This window comes from Plasmodium vivax, chromosome 1, assembly GCF_000002415.2.
Source record: "Plasmodium vivax chromosome 1, whole genome shotgun sequence".
NCBI lineage: Eukaryota > Apicomplexa > Aconoidasida > Haemosporida > Plasmodiidae > Plasmodium > Plasmodium vivax.
The window spans coordinates 660,727-674,841 of NC_009906.1; the positions used below are offsets into that span (position 1 = coordinate 660,727).

A 14,115-nucleotide genomic window follows, 5' to 3' on the forward strand; every position below is an offset into this window, starting at 1 on the left:
GGAAAAAAAAAAAAAAAAGTGTAGTGGCCCCGTCGCATAAGCACAGAGCGGTTTTAAGAACATTCTGTGGTGTAGGCTAAATTGGCAGGGAATGACCCATTAGGGGAGGAGGAAAGGGAAAGTCAAAAAATGGGTGTTGTCTGTCTGGTTTGTTCCCCGGTTGGTACTGACCTATTTTGCGAGGGTTTACCCCCCCCACTCCCTGTGAAGAATTACACACAGGAGGGTTATATACATATGCAGCCTTCTCCGCGTAAGTGAAAGGCATGTCCATTTTTGCTTCACCCGATTTACTATGTGTGAAGAGAAACCTGGTTGTTTTTCCTTATGAGGGGGTCAACTTTTGGTCGGTCTTACACACCCTTGGATAGCTTCCCCTTCTGGGGCGTTACGGTCAAGCGGTACGCACACCTCTCACAACAGGTGCAACTCGCACGAGAGGGGGGAAGTGACACTTTCAGTTTGGGGAAGACGGCACACAGTTGGCGCTACACGCGGTGTGCTGTTCTGCACGCACATACATGTGCACACAGGGGGCAAGCGCTGGAATTCTCGCGAGGGTCCTCTCCCGCCTAACCCGAAGACGCATTCTTCGCAAAAAAAATTGCAACTATTCTGTTCAGATTGGCGACAAGAGGGGGAGTTATTTTGCCTGTATGGACGTGTCATTTGCACTATCACTTTAGGTTACCACTTTTTGTTAACACTTTTCATTACCGCTTTATTTTTTTTTTTTTTTTTTTTTTTTTTTTTGACTGATCGTGCGGTGCTTCACTTGGACACTTTTGTGGCAACTTTTTGGACACCCCTAGGGGAGGAGTGATACGCGCATGTTTCCACTTGGTGGGGAGTGGCCATAATATTTTTCGTCGCCCGTTTGTGCGTGCAAACGTTTGTATGTCTCTGAGCAGTTGAGTTTGCCTTCCCCCGGCAGACCAAACGCAGAAATACGGCCAAGCGCGCTGCGCACGGACTGGGACTCACCTATGCCTGCCATGGCAATGAAAAAAAGACGGCAAAAAGGATAAAAAAAAATTCCCCTCCGTCGCCCATTTGAAGTGAAAGCTGTTTTGCGTTTTTTTCTTTGCGGTGAGACAGCGTGTAACTGTTCGTCCACGTGATTGCCCCTTTTTGCATCCCCGTTGATCATTTTTTTTTTTTTTTTTTTTTTTTTTCCCCCCCTATGAGTGTAGTTCGCTCATTTGGGGGAATGCCAAAGGATCCAAGTTAGCCGCGTATTTTCACCTGACCGTAAGTTCCCCCTCGAGGGTGCTCATGAACTCATTTCTGAGTGTGAAACAGCCTCAACTTCTGCAATTTTGACGCACCATATAAAGACGCTTCGTTTGTAGCGGTTTCCCTGTGTGATCATCCGGCGAAGCGTTTGCCAGATTGGAGTTCACCCGAACGGGAAAAAAAAAAAAAAAGGTACAGCGGCGATAGGCACGTCGCACACACTAGGAGACCCTGTTTTGGAGAAGCTGCCACACACATCACTACACGAAGAGCGGTAGTGAGTCCGAACCATCGCTGTTACCACTGCAGCTGTCGCCACTGCGGGAGGAGACTCTTTCACCAGCCGCGCCAGAAAAATGTTCGAAATGAAGGAGCCCTCCAGCAGCAACAAGAGGGACACGGAGTCTCAGAAGAAGTCGGACGACAACGAGTCTTGCTACAAGAGCCGGGAGAGCGTGCACAATTTTGGAAAGGGGGGAAAGGGGAGTAGGTACTGCTCTGGAGAAAGGGGCAGCGCGGGGCACTTTAAGTTGGACGACGAGTTTGAGGAGGACGAAGAGGATGGCCATGCCAGGGGGAGAAGCAATGGCAGCAGCAGGGGGAGCGGCAATGGCAAAGGCAAAGGCAGCATCAAGGGCAGCAGCAACGGCAGCAGCAACGGCAGCGGAAGCAGCAATGGCGAGGGCAACCTGGGGGACTACTTCGGGGGGAGGGAGGCCCTGTACAGCAAAGGCGCAGGCAAAAAGAAGGAGGGCCCTATCGCCCGCAAGGGCAGCGAGTTCTTTTTGAGCGGCGACGAGCTGAGAAGCAGCAACGTTAGCAACGTTAGCAACGTTAGCAACGTCAGCAACGTCAGCAGCGATGTGAGGAGCGGTATGCGGAGCGAGCTGCGGAAGGTCCAGACCAAGCTGTGCGTGAATAGAAGCAAGGCAAAAAAGAGCGGACAAGAAAGAGCTGCCCGGGAGGGGGTGCGCGCGTGCAAGCCGCAGGGCAGCTCCCCCTTGGAGGCCATCTCCCCCCTCCAGGATAACTCCCCCCTCCAGGATAACTCCCCCCTGCAGGACAACACCTTTCGTGGGCATAGAAGCTTCAACCAGTCGCTCAACTTGACGAAAAACGACATTATGCATTACTGTGAGGGGGGGAGGGTGCTGAAGAGGGAGTTTGCGGAGGGGGCGATGGGTAAGTCTGGCCTGGCGCTAAACATGGGTGGCGGTTCTCATGTGAGCGGGGGGACATACGTAAGCGTAGGAACGCATGTAAGCGCCGGTACTCACGTGAGCGGCGGGACCTTCCACGAGGAGGGCTCCTTCTTCAAGCCCGCGAAGCTGCGGAGCGAGCGGGGGAAGGCGCAGAGGAATGCGAGTCTAGGCTGCAGCTTGAAGAAGGCGATTAGGGGAAGCGGCGATGATGGCGGCGATGACGGCGGTGAGGTTGGCGGCGATGACGGCGGAGGCAACCGCCGCGGCGGACTGCTCTTCGCCGAGGTGACCAAGCGGTCCGTCGAAGCGAAGGGGAAGTGCATCAATAACAACACAAAGATAAAGATAAAGCGGCTCTGCGAAAAGATCGAGGGGTTCGAAAAGGAAATCAAAAACGAAATTTTACAGAAGAAAAACGTAGAGAAGGAAAAAATCTTTGTCATTAGGGAAGCTATTAATAAATTGGAAAGGAACCTAAACAGCGAAATTAAAAAACGGATTGAGCACAACCGAGCGATACAGAGCATCTTCTCCTCGGAGATACTGAAGGTGCAAGAGAAGATCGAGCATGTGGTGCAGGATAAGGTAGGGGAGATTGAAAAAGCCATAAAGGCTCTGAACAGTAAGGTAGATAGCATTGCCAGTAATATAGAAAGTGAGAGGGTGAAGTGCGTCCAAGGCTTAGAGAAGAGGAACAACAGCATTGCTCGTGAGTTCGCCAGTCTGCAGGCCGCCTTTCAGCAGGACAAGGCCAGCAACAAGGAGAAGGAGAGCAGCATCTGCAGGAAGCTGGAGGAGCTGGAGCGCAGGTCCGAGGCCAGGATCGCCACGGAGAAGGTGCGCAGCAGCGGTGTAACAGCGGTGTAGACAACGGCGCAGACAGCGGCGTGGCCAACTGCTCACTAATGCTCACCCTGCCGCCAACCAAACCGCTACCCCCTTTGCACCCCCCCCGCAGAACGTCCGAGACAGCAAGTACCAGGAAATCGTCTCGTACATCGAGGAGGTCAAGCGAGAGCGGAAGGGAAAGAACGAAAACTTCCAGAACTTTGTCATGGAGGAAATAGCGACGATCAAGAACGGGCTGATTCTGGAGTCGCAGGCGCGCGAGGCGGCCGACGACGACATCGTGCAGGCGGTCAACCACTACACCAAGGCGCTGCAGGACTCGCTCCGCCTCATCAATTCGAATTAGCGGGGAGCGGGGAGCGGGGAGCGGGGAGCGGCGGAGCGGTTGGGCTGAGCGGTTCACCGGTTCAGCGGAGCGGGTCACTTGCAGAGAACAGCCGTACAGATCAGCCCACCCACGCAGGCCAACCTGCGCGTTCGCCTCGCCGCGGCTAATTATTTTTAATTTTTTCGTAACTGCTCAGATTTTTTTTTATTTTTTCCGCCAATTTGGTTCCTTCAATTTGTTCGCGTTTGTATGGGCAGAGAATTTTTTTTTTTTTTTTTTTTCTTTCACTCATGGTCGGTTGGCTGGATGCAAGTGGGTTTCGCTGCTCTTCCTGCTGTTCGATGCTGTGTGATGCTCTTCTTGCTCTTCGATTCTCTTCACCTTTTTGTCCGGCTGAACCGCCCAACATTTTGCATACCCGCTCAACGGTGGAGTGCTTAAACCGCGCGGGGGGAAAAGCCCCTCCGATGACCCAGAGGCTTCTCCCATGCAAGACGTCGTTCCCAAGAGGAGGAACTACACACAAAAAAAAATAACTAGGTGGGGTTCCCCAAGAAAGGCAATTCTACCACAACATAGGTCGCTGATCGGTTGGCGGGATTTTCTGCGCAGGTGGATTTTCATTCCTCCCCTAGTGGGGGTTCCCCTTCGGTTGTTTTCACAAGATGGTATTTCTCCCAGGGGTCTCTTCCCACCCTGTTCATGTGAGGTGTCCCGTTGTTCCACCAGGTCCCTCCCTCTGGTGCTACTCTGTAATGAGGCTAATCTGTACGTTCTTTTGCTTCGCATTGCAACGCGAAGGGTACATTTTGTGAGAGGCAAACGGAAATTTTTTTCCCTGAAAATGCAAGAAGAGCGCGAGGAACAAACGCACGGTGGGAGAAGCGGGAAAATGAGATGCCTCCCATAGAACAAATGGGTATGCTTCGCTCCCTGCATGCGCCCCGATCGGGGGTTCCGACTCGCGCGAGTTGAAAAAATCAGCTGCGTGTTGGCACGAACGTTCCTACAATGTGATGTAAGCACGTTTGGTTATTAAATTAATATGTTTTTTGGTTTTTTTTTTATTTTTTTGCTTCTAACTTTTTCACTTCTTTTTTATTTATTTGTTACTTCTTTGTTACTTCTTTGTTACTTCTTTGTTACTTCTTTGTTACTTCTTTGTTACTTCTTTACTTCTTCTTTCTTCTTTGCTTTTTTTTTTTTTTTTTTTTATGGTTCCACTTGGCTAGCTTGTTACTTGCGCTGCTTCCTCCCCCCCAGAGTGACCCTAAGCCGAGGTGGATCGTCCGGAAAATTTGCAGAAAAGGCTTCGCAAACTTAAGCGCGCGGGAAAATACATCCATGGAGGGGCTGGAGGACGCCTCGACGACGCTGAGCGGGGGGTTGGGCGAGAGGCGAGCCAAAGGCAAAAAGGGGAGCAAAGCGGCGGCGAAAATGGCGAGGCTCATAGAAAGGGGCAAAATCCCCTCCCTCAAGGGGAAGATGAAGAGGAAGGTGAAGAGGGAACTGGAGAGGAAGGGGCAGAAGAAATTGGGGAAGAAATTGGGGAAGAAAGGGGAGAGGAAAATGAGCCAGGAGAAGGGGGAGAGCGATAGTGGGGGTGGCGAGGAGGACCCCACTGATGAGGGTGAGGAAGCGGAGGAGGATGAAGAAGCGGAGGAGGATGAAGAAGCGGAGGAGGATGAAGAAGCGGAGGAGGATGAAGAAGCGGAAGAGGAAGATGAAACAGAATTGGAAACGCTGGACGGGCTGGATCCCCTCCAAGGCGAGGAACCCCAAAGGACGGCGAAGGGGGCGGCCAAGAAGGGAGACCCCTCGGAGAACTTCATACAGTTTTTGAGGAAGTACAACGAGCAGGGGGAGGAAGCCCCGAAGAGGAGAAGATCTCATGGGAAGGGAAACACAAAAGGGGAGCAGCAGCAGGAAAGTGGGTCGTGCCCCCCGGAAGAAGCGGAGGCGGAGGCAGAGGCAGAGTCGTATCAGTACCTCTCCCAGAGGGACGACGTATACAAAATTGAAAAACCAGCCGAACGAGTGGACCTGGACGATTTGATCTACGGCGATGATGTTCTGTTGAGGGGGCAAATAGGTGAAGACATAAACATGCTGACGAGGGGGCAACTTGAGAAGGGGAAGTCCCGCTCGCATGTATCCGTCCTGGAGGAGCAGAAAATGAATGAGCAGTTGGCATACGTAAAGAACGTCGAGTTGATTAACAAAATGAATAGGTCCTTTTACGTGATACATAACGCGCAGGGGGTGCACTTCGGGCAGGGGGGGAAGAGTGCGAAGGGGCAGGTGAGTTCGGAGGAGTTCCTGAGCAAGGGCCTCCTCCGCAGGCGTGGGGAGAGAAGCGGCGAGGGGGGCGGTGAAGTAGATGGAGGTGTAGGCGGCGAAGTACGCAGCGAGGAAAATGGCGCCCCCGCCCCCTCCACCGCTTTTCCTGAAGACCCCCTGACGGCGCTCGAATTCGAAAGGGAGATGCAAAAAAATCTGAGGACGTCCAAAATGCTCATCGTGTCAGACGACGTGCTGAAGACGGAGAGGGAGAAGAAAAGAGACGAGCTAAAAAAAATCGCCCAGCTGAAAGCATTGCTCCAGAAGGAGGAAAGAAAAAACAAATATAAGAAGAGAATAAAGTCTAAGGCGTATAGAAGGCACCTGCGGATGAAGGAGAAGAAGGAGGAGGAACGGATCCTCGCCAAGTTACAACTGGAGCACCCTGATTTGGCAGACAGCCTGGCCAATTATGAAAAGGAGTACGCGCAGAAGAGGAACCTCATAAGCAATGTGAAGAAGAGGAAGACGGTGCGGCTACTCAATCGGTACAAGAACGAGGAGCTGAAGAAGCAGATGCTCAGGAGCTTCCAGGCGGAGAAGGAGGAGAAGAACATGCTTCGGCGGATCATCGAGAGGGTCGTCGTGGAGGGGGAGGAGGAGGAGGCCGGGGGGGGTAGCGGCGATGATAAGAGGGGTGGCGGCCCCCGTGAGGAGGATCAACTATCAGGTGACGAAGTTGACGCCTCCCCCCTCAGCAGAAAGAGCAAAGTGAGGAAGGAACTGCAGAAGAGGAACCTCGAGCGATTCGCCTTTGTGAAAAACGCGGAGGAGAGGAAACGAGACGAGGAAGTGTATCAGCAGAGGAAGAGGCTGCTAGATAAGGTGGAGCGGGTGAAGGGTGAGACGGGTGAGACGGATGAGAAGGATCCTATGGCGAGCTGCTCCTCCGATGAGGGCAGCGACGCGGAGAGGGCTCGGCGCGAGTTGGGCCTGTCAAACGAGGTGCGCAGGTCGAGCGAGAAGGAGGCGTCCAAGGCGAGGGCGCAGCTGGCGAAGGACGCGGACTTGGCCAACGCGCTTCGGAAGGGCGGCATTTTGGGCACAGGGGGGGATGCGCTAGAGGAGCCAGAGGAGGTGGTCCCGTTAGAGGAGGCAGAGGGGGTGCCCCCCCTGGAGAACCCTCCTGGTGAGTCCCCCTTGGGGGAAGACCCCCCCGCGGTGAGGGACCTCCACGACATCGACGCGATTGACGCGATGGGAGCGGTGGACGAAGGGATAGCAGCGCCCAACTCGGGAGAGCACCTCACAGTTTATAACTTCGAAAATGAGGTGTACGAGGACTACGTGAACTTGAATCCAGAGGCAGTCGAGGGGAAGGTGCCCAGGGAGGACGACGAGTTGCTGCAGCTGAGCGAAGACGAAAGAGTCACCACGGAGAGGGTGAGCGAACGGGAGTGGTGTAACTACGAAACGTTGCTCGAGTTGGAAAGGAAAAAAGTTATGAAGGAGAAGGAGTTGATCGAAAGGAAGAAAAAGATCCCAATTCACACCATTAGCGTTTTTAATAGGAAGGATAAAAAATTTGCAAAATACCTTGTGGATAAGGTGCCGTACCCTTATGAGAGGAATGACTATGAGAGGACACTTAACATAAATTTAAATAAAGAGGTGAATGACATTTCTGCGCACGCCAAGCTGGTCGCGCCTCGGGTGTCCAACCGGGTGGGTAACATCGTCTCTCCGCTGGTAAGGAACCCCTTCGAGATCGCGCGCATCCTGACGCTGAAGCGGGGCAAGAACAGGAGCAAGCTATGAGGGGGGGGGGCGGCGAGGTGGGGAGGCGCTAGGGGATTGCTAGAGAAGTGGTAGCGGATTGACTCGGTGGGGCACCCCCCTACGGGAGGGACCAATCCGAGCGCTTTCACGTTTCTGCTTAACTCTCCATCTGAGGGGCGCTCTTCCCGCTACCCTCATGGAGACATCGCCGCCTCCCACCTGACTTCTTGCTTCTACCCGCCCCGCTCCAAGTTCTGCCTAATCTCGGCCGTGTGCTGGTTAAAGTACCGGTCGAGCTTCCTGTTATACATTTTGTTCCTCCTATTGATATAATTTTTGAAGAGCCCATCCTCGTGCTGCCTCTTCCGACTGAGCTTCGAGCGGACGACCTGTTGCTTCCGGCAGAAGCTGATCACTTTGTTCTTGTCACTCTCCGTGCACTTGGACGAGTCCGTAGCGAGCAAGTCCCCTCCGTAGAAACTTTCCCCCAGTTTTTTTTTTTTCTCTTCATATAGGTTCCTATTTATGGAGAAATTGAATTTCATTTTTTTGAAAAACCGCGAATCCCTGTCAACTTCGAGTAGGTCCTTTTTGTTTTTCTTTTTGGAGGCGCCTTTCGCTTGAGCGGCGCTGGTTGTGTAGATGGCCGGGGGGTCCTCTCCATCGTCGCCGCTGCTGTGGGGGGGGTCACCAGTAATGGAAGCGTCACCAGTGGGGAGGGCCTCTCCATCGGGGGGAGCATCACCAGTAAGGGAAGCATCACCAGCGGGTGGACCCCCTGGTTCATCGCCCCCTGCTGGCCGCTTCCCACACGCGTTGGTGACACTGGCGTTCTTCTCATAGTGGTAGCGTGCGTACTCGTCCGTCTTGCCTGCGGAGGTACCCCGCGTGGCCTCCACCTCGTTCAGCCCCTTCGACTGGTTTATCCTTAGCTTTATTTCGAGCAGCCTCCTCTCCCTGTCGGTCATTCCGCGCGGGGGGCACTCCGTGGGGTCGGCGCTCTGAATGGGTTCGACGCTCTGCACGGGTTCGACGCTCTCAACGGATTTGACCATCTGCATGGGTTCTACCCTCTGAACGGGTTCTGCCCTCTGCACCGCTTCCCCCCTGGTGAGCGCGTCGATGTCGGCGAGGATCCGATTGAGCAGCTCCATCCCCTTCTGCTTCTCTGTGTTCTTCGCCTTTGCCTGCTTCCCCCGCGCGCGGGCCCCACTGAGGGCACCGCCACCACCGCCATCATCATCATCACCGCTGCCGCCGCTACCGTCGCTACCGTCGCTCTCTTCGGCAGCCCCTCTCGCTTCGTTGCCGCCTAGATTTGCAAAGAGGCTGTCGATGTACTGCTGCCTGGAGGACACGCGCTCCCCCCTGAAGAGGGCCTCGCTCACCTCATTGCAATCGCTAATGTAGATGCAGATCTTCGGCTCGAATTTGTTAGTGACTGGAATCAACTCGATGGCCCTCAAGATGTGCATGTTCCTAACGACTCTCCCAATGATGGTGTTCCTTCCGTTGTACTTACTCACAGATCCGAGCGTAATTTTGAAGACAGAGGAGCAACGTTTGGGCCCCACCTGGACCATGGTGAGCAGCCCTGCATTTGCATGTCTCCTTTGGGATCTCTCCTTCTTGAAATTCGGGCCAAAAATGCATTCCACTTGTTCGTATTTCCCCTGGTTGTTAATCCGGGCAGAAGGAGGGATGACCTTCCCACTGCTATCATGCGTGACTTTGCATCGTAGGTAGCCGCTCTTTATGCATTTATTTTGCTTTACCTTCTCAATGACGCAGTGCTTATAGGTTAGGGGCTCCCCTGTGAACATGCTGTGGTGCCTGTTGCCTCTGCACAGGGAGAGGAAATTGTCTACGGAGTTCTTCACCTCCGCGTCGTCAAACAGCTGGATGTATACTTTGCCTAGCACGATTCCGTTGATCGAGAGCTGCAGGTACGCGTACCGTTTCTTCCCCATTTTGGGGGGCAGCGCGGTTGGCTGCCTGGGGTTGGCTGCCTGTGATTGGCTGCTTCACCAGGGTGATCACTCCGCGGTTGACTGCTTCGCCACAGTTGAATGGGGGAGGGACACCCCTCTGTAACTTCTCACTTCCCTGGAGTTGAATTTTTTTTTTTTTTTCCGCTTGGGTGGCCGCCAAAGTGGAAGGTGGCTGGGACAAAAAAACTATGCGTTCCGCCCGTGCAAGTCAGTGGACGTACAGCCCTGCAAGCTGCTGGGAAAAAAAAAAAAAAAAAAAGAAAACAGTTTGCCTGGGGATGCCTTCGTGTGGCCGCCCTGCCCTGTGAAGTGGGACGCCCCTGGGCGGTCACTTTGCGCCGGCCGCGTTGCTGTCACGGCGTTGCCCCTTTGCTGCCCCTTCGCTGGAAAATCGTCTCAATTTTGCTGCAATTTTTCCGCAACTTTGTTCACAGTTTTTTGCAAATTCGTCGTCAATTTTTTGCTAACTGCTTCGTTATTTTTTTCCCCTTTTTTTTTGCGCCTTTTTTTTTGCCCCTTCTTTTTGCCCTTCTTTTTGCCGCTGCGCAAAACGGCACGGGCGCGGAGAGACAGCCGGGTGACCGCGGGAGAGACACTCCTCCCTTCGCTTCACGAGAGGCGATAAGATAAAATTTGCCCAACCGACGAACGGTACAAAATTGTGCCGGTGAGTACCTGCATGTGTGGGGAGGTGGACCTGCGAGTGAACCGTCGGTCGAGCGTTTAACAGGTGGCAGGCAGCTGGTGACAGGCAACCTCGCCGCTTCCTCCTCGCTTCCCCCTCGCTTCCTCGCCGCTCCCCCCCCGCGATGGTGCCGACGAAGCGGTACGAGTACTCCCCGCTGGAGGAAATATTTTTCCCCAAGCGAACCCCAAATGTGCAGTGCCATTCGGATGAAGATGCACCCCTGGGAGACGAACGGGGAAAGCGGCGGGCCGACATCAACCGGATAAAGGACAGCCTACTGCAGCCGGAGCTCTCCCTAGAGTTGTGCCAGCGGAAAAAAAATTACTACAATAGCACGAGGCACGCAAGCCATGTGCAGAGCTACTTGTTCTTTTACGACTACCGCAAGTGCTTTCATAACTTGGAGGGGAAGATCTTCATCGACGGGCACCCCGTGCGGATATGGGGTGAGCCCCGCCAGTTGTGAACTGGCTACTGATCCGTTGCTACTGAGCTGCTACTCAGCTGATAACCACATGCTAATCGCGCCTCCCCCCCCAGACGACGGCACGAAGCGAGACCCACGGCTGAAGGAAGACATCCCCGTGCAGAACTATAACTCCTTCGTCTACGCGTATAACCTGTAGGTGGGCGAGTCGCCATGTTGGGAGACCTATTCCCCCCGGAGTGCAGACCACACCTTTGTCTGGCCTGGCGACTTCTCTGGCAAACATTTCTAAATCGAATTAGCGGTGCGCGTGCGGCGCGCGGAAGTTGGGGGCGAGGCACATGCGCCTGCGCGCCAGCGGAAGTGAGGGAGTGAGGAAGTGAGGAAGTGAGGAAGTGAAGAGGCGAGACGGAGCAAAACGAAGCGATGCAGCAAAACGAAGCAGACGAAGCAAAACGAAGCGATGGCGCAGACGAACCGCACGCCCTGCAAAGGCACAGGGGCGCACCCGTGGGGGAAGAAAAAAAAAAAAAAAAAATTAAATTAAATAAATAAATAAATGAATTAATTTAAATTAAGTTAAATTAAATTAGCAACGGGGGAGACGTACACATACGGGGGTGCGCGCGATTCGCGGCGGAGTGACCGCAGCGGCTAACCGCCGCTATACCGCCCTGCCGCTCTGCCGCTCCCCTACTCGTTCGGCGGCCGCTTCTCATTTATGCTGTCGATCTGCTTGGCCTTGGTGAACTTCTCCAGCTCGTTCTCCAGCCCCTCCTTGCCCTGCAGGAGGAGGCCCACGGGGATGCGGTAGCCGGGGCTGCACCCCTTGAGCTGCACAATCAACTCGTTCTCCTTGCGCAGCGTCCTAAACACTCTCATCAGGCGACCAACTGACTGAACCTTTTTCCTGAGGGCGTCGGACCGTTCCTTGGACGCCTGCGCGTCATCGGTGTGCAGGTGGGCCGGTTGCTCCCCCTGGGCGGCCATTTGCTGCGTAGTCGCAGTAGCGGCAGCGGGGGAGGTTGTTCCCAATGCCCCCCCTTCTTTGGATGCCCCACTGTGGAAGCAGCCCTCCTTGAAAAGGGCTTCCTTCCTCTGTGAGGAGGGGGACCCCTCGGTAGCACCGGTAGAAGCAGCACCGGCAGTAGCACCACCACCACCACTTAGAGTCATCCCCTCCAGCTTGACATTGTTCTCCTCTATGTAGCTAATAATCTGGAGGACCTCCGCAGGAAGCACGACGTCCTTCACCCCCTCATCCGATTGGTTGACGCTGGAGTTTAAAATGCAGTAGAGCATTTCTGTGACTTTCTCGCTAACAAAGGGGAGAGACCAGGTGAAGAGGTTCATAAAATTGGGGAGGTGATACGGGTGGGGGGAAAAGCTAAACTGTTGGATGTTCAACGTGTTGCTATCGAATTTGAGTACAGCCCCCTTGTTATTATAAACGTCACAATAATTAGGGGCAGAAAATATGGTGATGACTATGGGGAAGCCGGTCTTCAAATTGGTTTGATGCATTTTGTATCCCTCCAACTGTGCCTCATGAGCTCTTATAATGGAGAGTAACCCGTTCTTCTCTAAAAAGGTGGTGGCAGCATTATAGCCAAAGAAGTAGCTACACCCTCGGATGTCATTGGGGAAGTAGGATTCCGTCTGAATGGTATGCTCCTCTTTATCTTCGTCAATTGGGTCCGCCCATAAAATGTCACAGAAAATCCCTGACCGTGGGGGTTCTTGGAATCTCGTGAAGGAACATATCTGATTGAGGAGTACCAGTTGAGGAGACAACCCCCCATGGACGGCTAGGAACTTCCCATTGATTACAGCCGATAAGGGGATCGTATCAAAGGATTCCATAAAGGCATAATACACAACCATATCGTATTTGTATTCGCATTCGTCTCTAAAATTGAAGAAGGAGGTCATCTGCCTACACTCGTGATTTCCTCTTATGAGCCATATTTTATGTGGGAAATTAATTTTGAGGGCGTAGAGGAGGAGCAGGACCTCTATACTGAAGGAACCTCTGTCTACGTAGTCGCCCAGGAAAAGGAACTGAGTGTTATCTGGGTTTCCTCCCACTTCCAGTAGCTTCAGAAAATCGTAGTACTGGCCGTGGATGTCCCCCACGATCGTTATTGGGTCTTGGAGCCGCAGCAGGTTTGGCTCGTTGCTCACGATGTCGATCACCCTCTTGATGATGTCTAGGCAGTCCTCCTTGCGGATGCGCCCCTCCTTCTTCAGGTGGTCGCGCAGCGCCTTGTAGTCTGGCGGCTCGTCCGTGCCGTTCGGGTACAGCAGCTCCAGGCTCAGCGGCTGGGGGGTAGCGGTGAGGTTGGCGGTGAGGTTAGCAAAGAAGTTAGTGGCAATGAGGTTCGCACAGTGGTGAGGTTAGCGCAGTGGTGAGGTTAGCGCAGTGGTGACCATCATGTCAGCTGAGCCGTGGCGATGAAGTTGCTGCCGCGGATGCACTGTGCGTTCCAAATGGCCATCCGGCGCGATAGGGGAGATCCCCATCCCCGTTCGCCTCGATTGCATCCACCCGGAGGTGGCCACCCCGTTGGCGGCAGCAGTTTACGTGGGATCTCCCTCTGGTGGGCCACGCCACGTGAAGAGCAACGGTAAGTAGGAGTTACACCTGGCTATCCCTACTGGTGCGTTTTACGCACCGCTGCGTAAATGCTGCACGTGGATTTTTTTTTTTTTTCCCCCTGGATGTTCGCCAACCTGGCTAGCTCGTTCGCAGCGCGCACAGGTCCATTCACCGCGCAGCTACAAAGGCGAAGCGCCGCAGAGGTGGCGCCGCTGAGATGGGCGCCGCTGAGATGGGCGCCGCTGAGATAGGCCGCTCCAATTGTTACCTTAGCTGGTGGGGGTTCCACGTCTTTCACTTGTCTATCGTTCTTAGGGTTTGGTAGAGGCTCCATTTCTGCGAAATTGGGGGTTCCTTTTTTTTTTTTTTTTCCTTTTCTCTTTACTTCTTCAACTTCTTCAACTTAGCGTTTTTTTTTTTTTCTTTTTTTCTTTTCTTTTTCTTTTTTTTTTTTTTCCTTCTCCTTATTGAATTCTGCAGGGGTAAACGATCCTGACTGTTTTTTTACTTAAACACATTAATTTGGAAATTTATAATTACATAAAAAGTGAGGCATCATATTGACAGAGGGGGGGAAAAAAAAAAAGTTAAGGGGATGAAGCGGCGGAAGAAGAACAGGGGTGGGGGGTAAGACGTACGAATGACATTTGAGGCTACTAAACAAATGGCTAAGGGGAAAGAAAACTGTTGATTTGGCAAGCATAGAAAAGTGACCTCATCTTATGTGTGAAATGCG

General features: G+C 53.3%; 5 protein-coding genes across 5 annotated transcripts, besides 19 other annotated features; 3 read left to right on the forward strand and 2 right to left on the reverse strand.

Moving 5' to 3' along the window:
- The first annotated feature begins 231 nt into the window (after positions 1-231).
- Positions 232-258: a microsatellite.
- Positions 259-1,213: 955 nt separating this feature from the next.
- Positions 1,214-1,255: a microsatellite.
- Positions 1,256-1,592: 337 nt separating this feature from the next.
- PVX_093585 (SF-assemblin, putative) lies at positions 1,593-3,633 on the forward strand (the record flags this gene model as incomplete). Its single annotated transcript, XM_001608537.1, has 2 exons — positions 1,593-3,275; positions 3,397-3,633. The coding sequence occupies 2 exons, from the start codon at positions 1,593-1,595 to the stop codon at positions 3,631-3,633; spliced, it is 1,920 nt and encodes a 639-aa protein (XP_001608587.1).
- Positions 1,805-1,973: a microsatellite.
- Positions 2,214-2,240: a microsatellite.
- Positions 2,480-2,500: a microsatellite.
- Positions 3,193-3,212: a microsatellite.
- Positions 3,614-3,675: a microsatellite.
- A 1,284-nt stretch (positions 3,676-4,959) lies between these two features.
- PVX_093590 (hypothetical protein, conserved) lies at positions 4,960-7,713 on the forward strand (the record flags this gene model as incomplete). Its single annotated transcript, XM_001608538.1, has 1 exon — positions 4,960-7,713. The coding sequence occupies one exon, from the start codon at positions 4,960-4,962 to the stop codon at positions 7,711-7,713; it is 2,754 nt and encodes a 917-aa protein (XP_001608588.1).
- Positions 5,341-5,402: a microsatellite.
- Positions 7,412-7,473: a microsatellite.
- A 194-nt stretch (positions 7,714-7,907) lies between the features above and the next one.
- On the reverse strand, positions 7,908-9,644 carry PVX_093595 (cyclophilin, putative; the record flags this gene model as incomplete). The annotated part of the gene is made up of 1 exon (XM_001608539.1): positions 7,908-9,644. The coding sequence occupies one exon, from the start codon at positions 9,642-9,644 to the stop codon at positions 7,908-7,910; it is 1,737 nt and encodes a 578-aa protein (XP_001608589.1).
- Positions 8,171-8,253: a microsatellite.
- Positions 8,241-8,267: a microsatellite.
- Positions 9,045-9,075: a microsatellite.
- Positions 9,629-9,648: a microsatellite.
- Positions 9,649-10,105: 457 nt separating this feature from the next.
- PVX_093600 (hypothetical protein, conserved) lies at positions 10,106-10,979 on the forward strand (the record flags this gene model as incomplete). Its single annotated transcript, XM_001608540.1, has 2 exons — positions 10,106-10,799; positions 10,894-10,979. Exons 1-2 carry the CDS (start codon positions 10,475-10,477, stop codon positions 10,977-10,979), a joined length of 411 nt encoding a protein of 136 aa, XP_001608590.1. The 5' UTR covers positions 10,106-10,474.
- Positions 10,776-10,803: a microsatellite.
- Positions 10,804-10,827: a microsatellite.
- A 494-nt stretch (positions 10,980-11,473) lies between the features above and the next one.
- PVX_093605 (serine/threonine protein phosphatase 2b (catalytic subunit), putative) lies at positions 11,474-13,713 on the reverse strand (the record flags this gene model as incomplete). Its single annotated transcript, XM_001608541.1, has 2 exons — positions 11,474-13,102; positions 13,648-13,713. 2 exons carry the CDS (start codon positions 13,711-13,713, stop codon positions 11,474-11,476), a joined length of 1,695 nt encoding a protein of 564 aa, XP_001608591.1.
- Positions 12,097-12,217: a microsatellite.
- Positions 13,289-13,338: a microsatellite.
- Positions 13,627-13,646: a microsatellite.
- Positions 13,714-14,111: 398 nt separating the features above from the next.
- Positions 14,112-14,115: part of a microsatellite that runs on past the window's edge.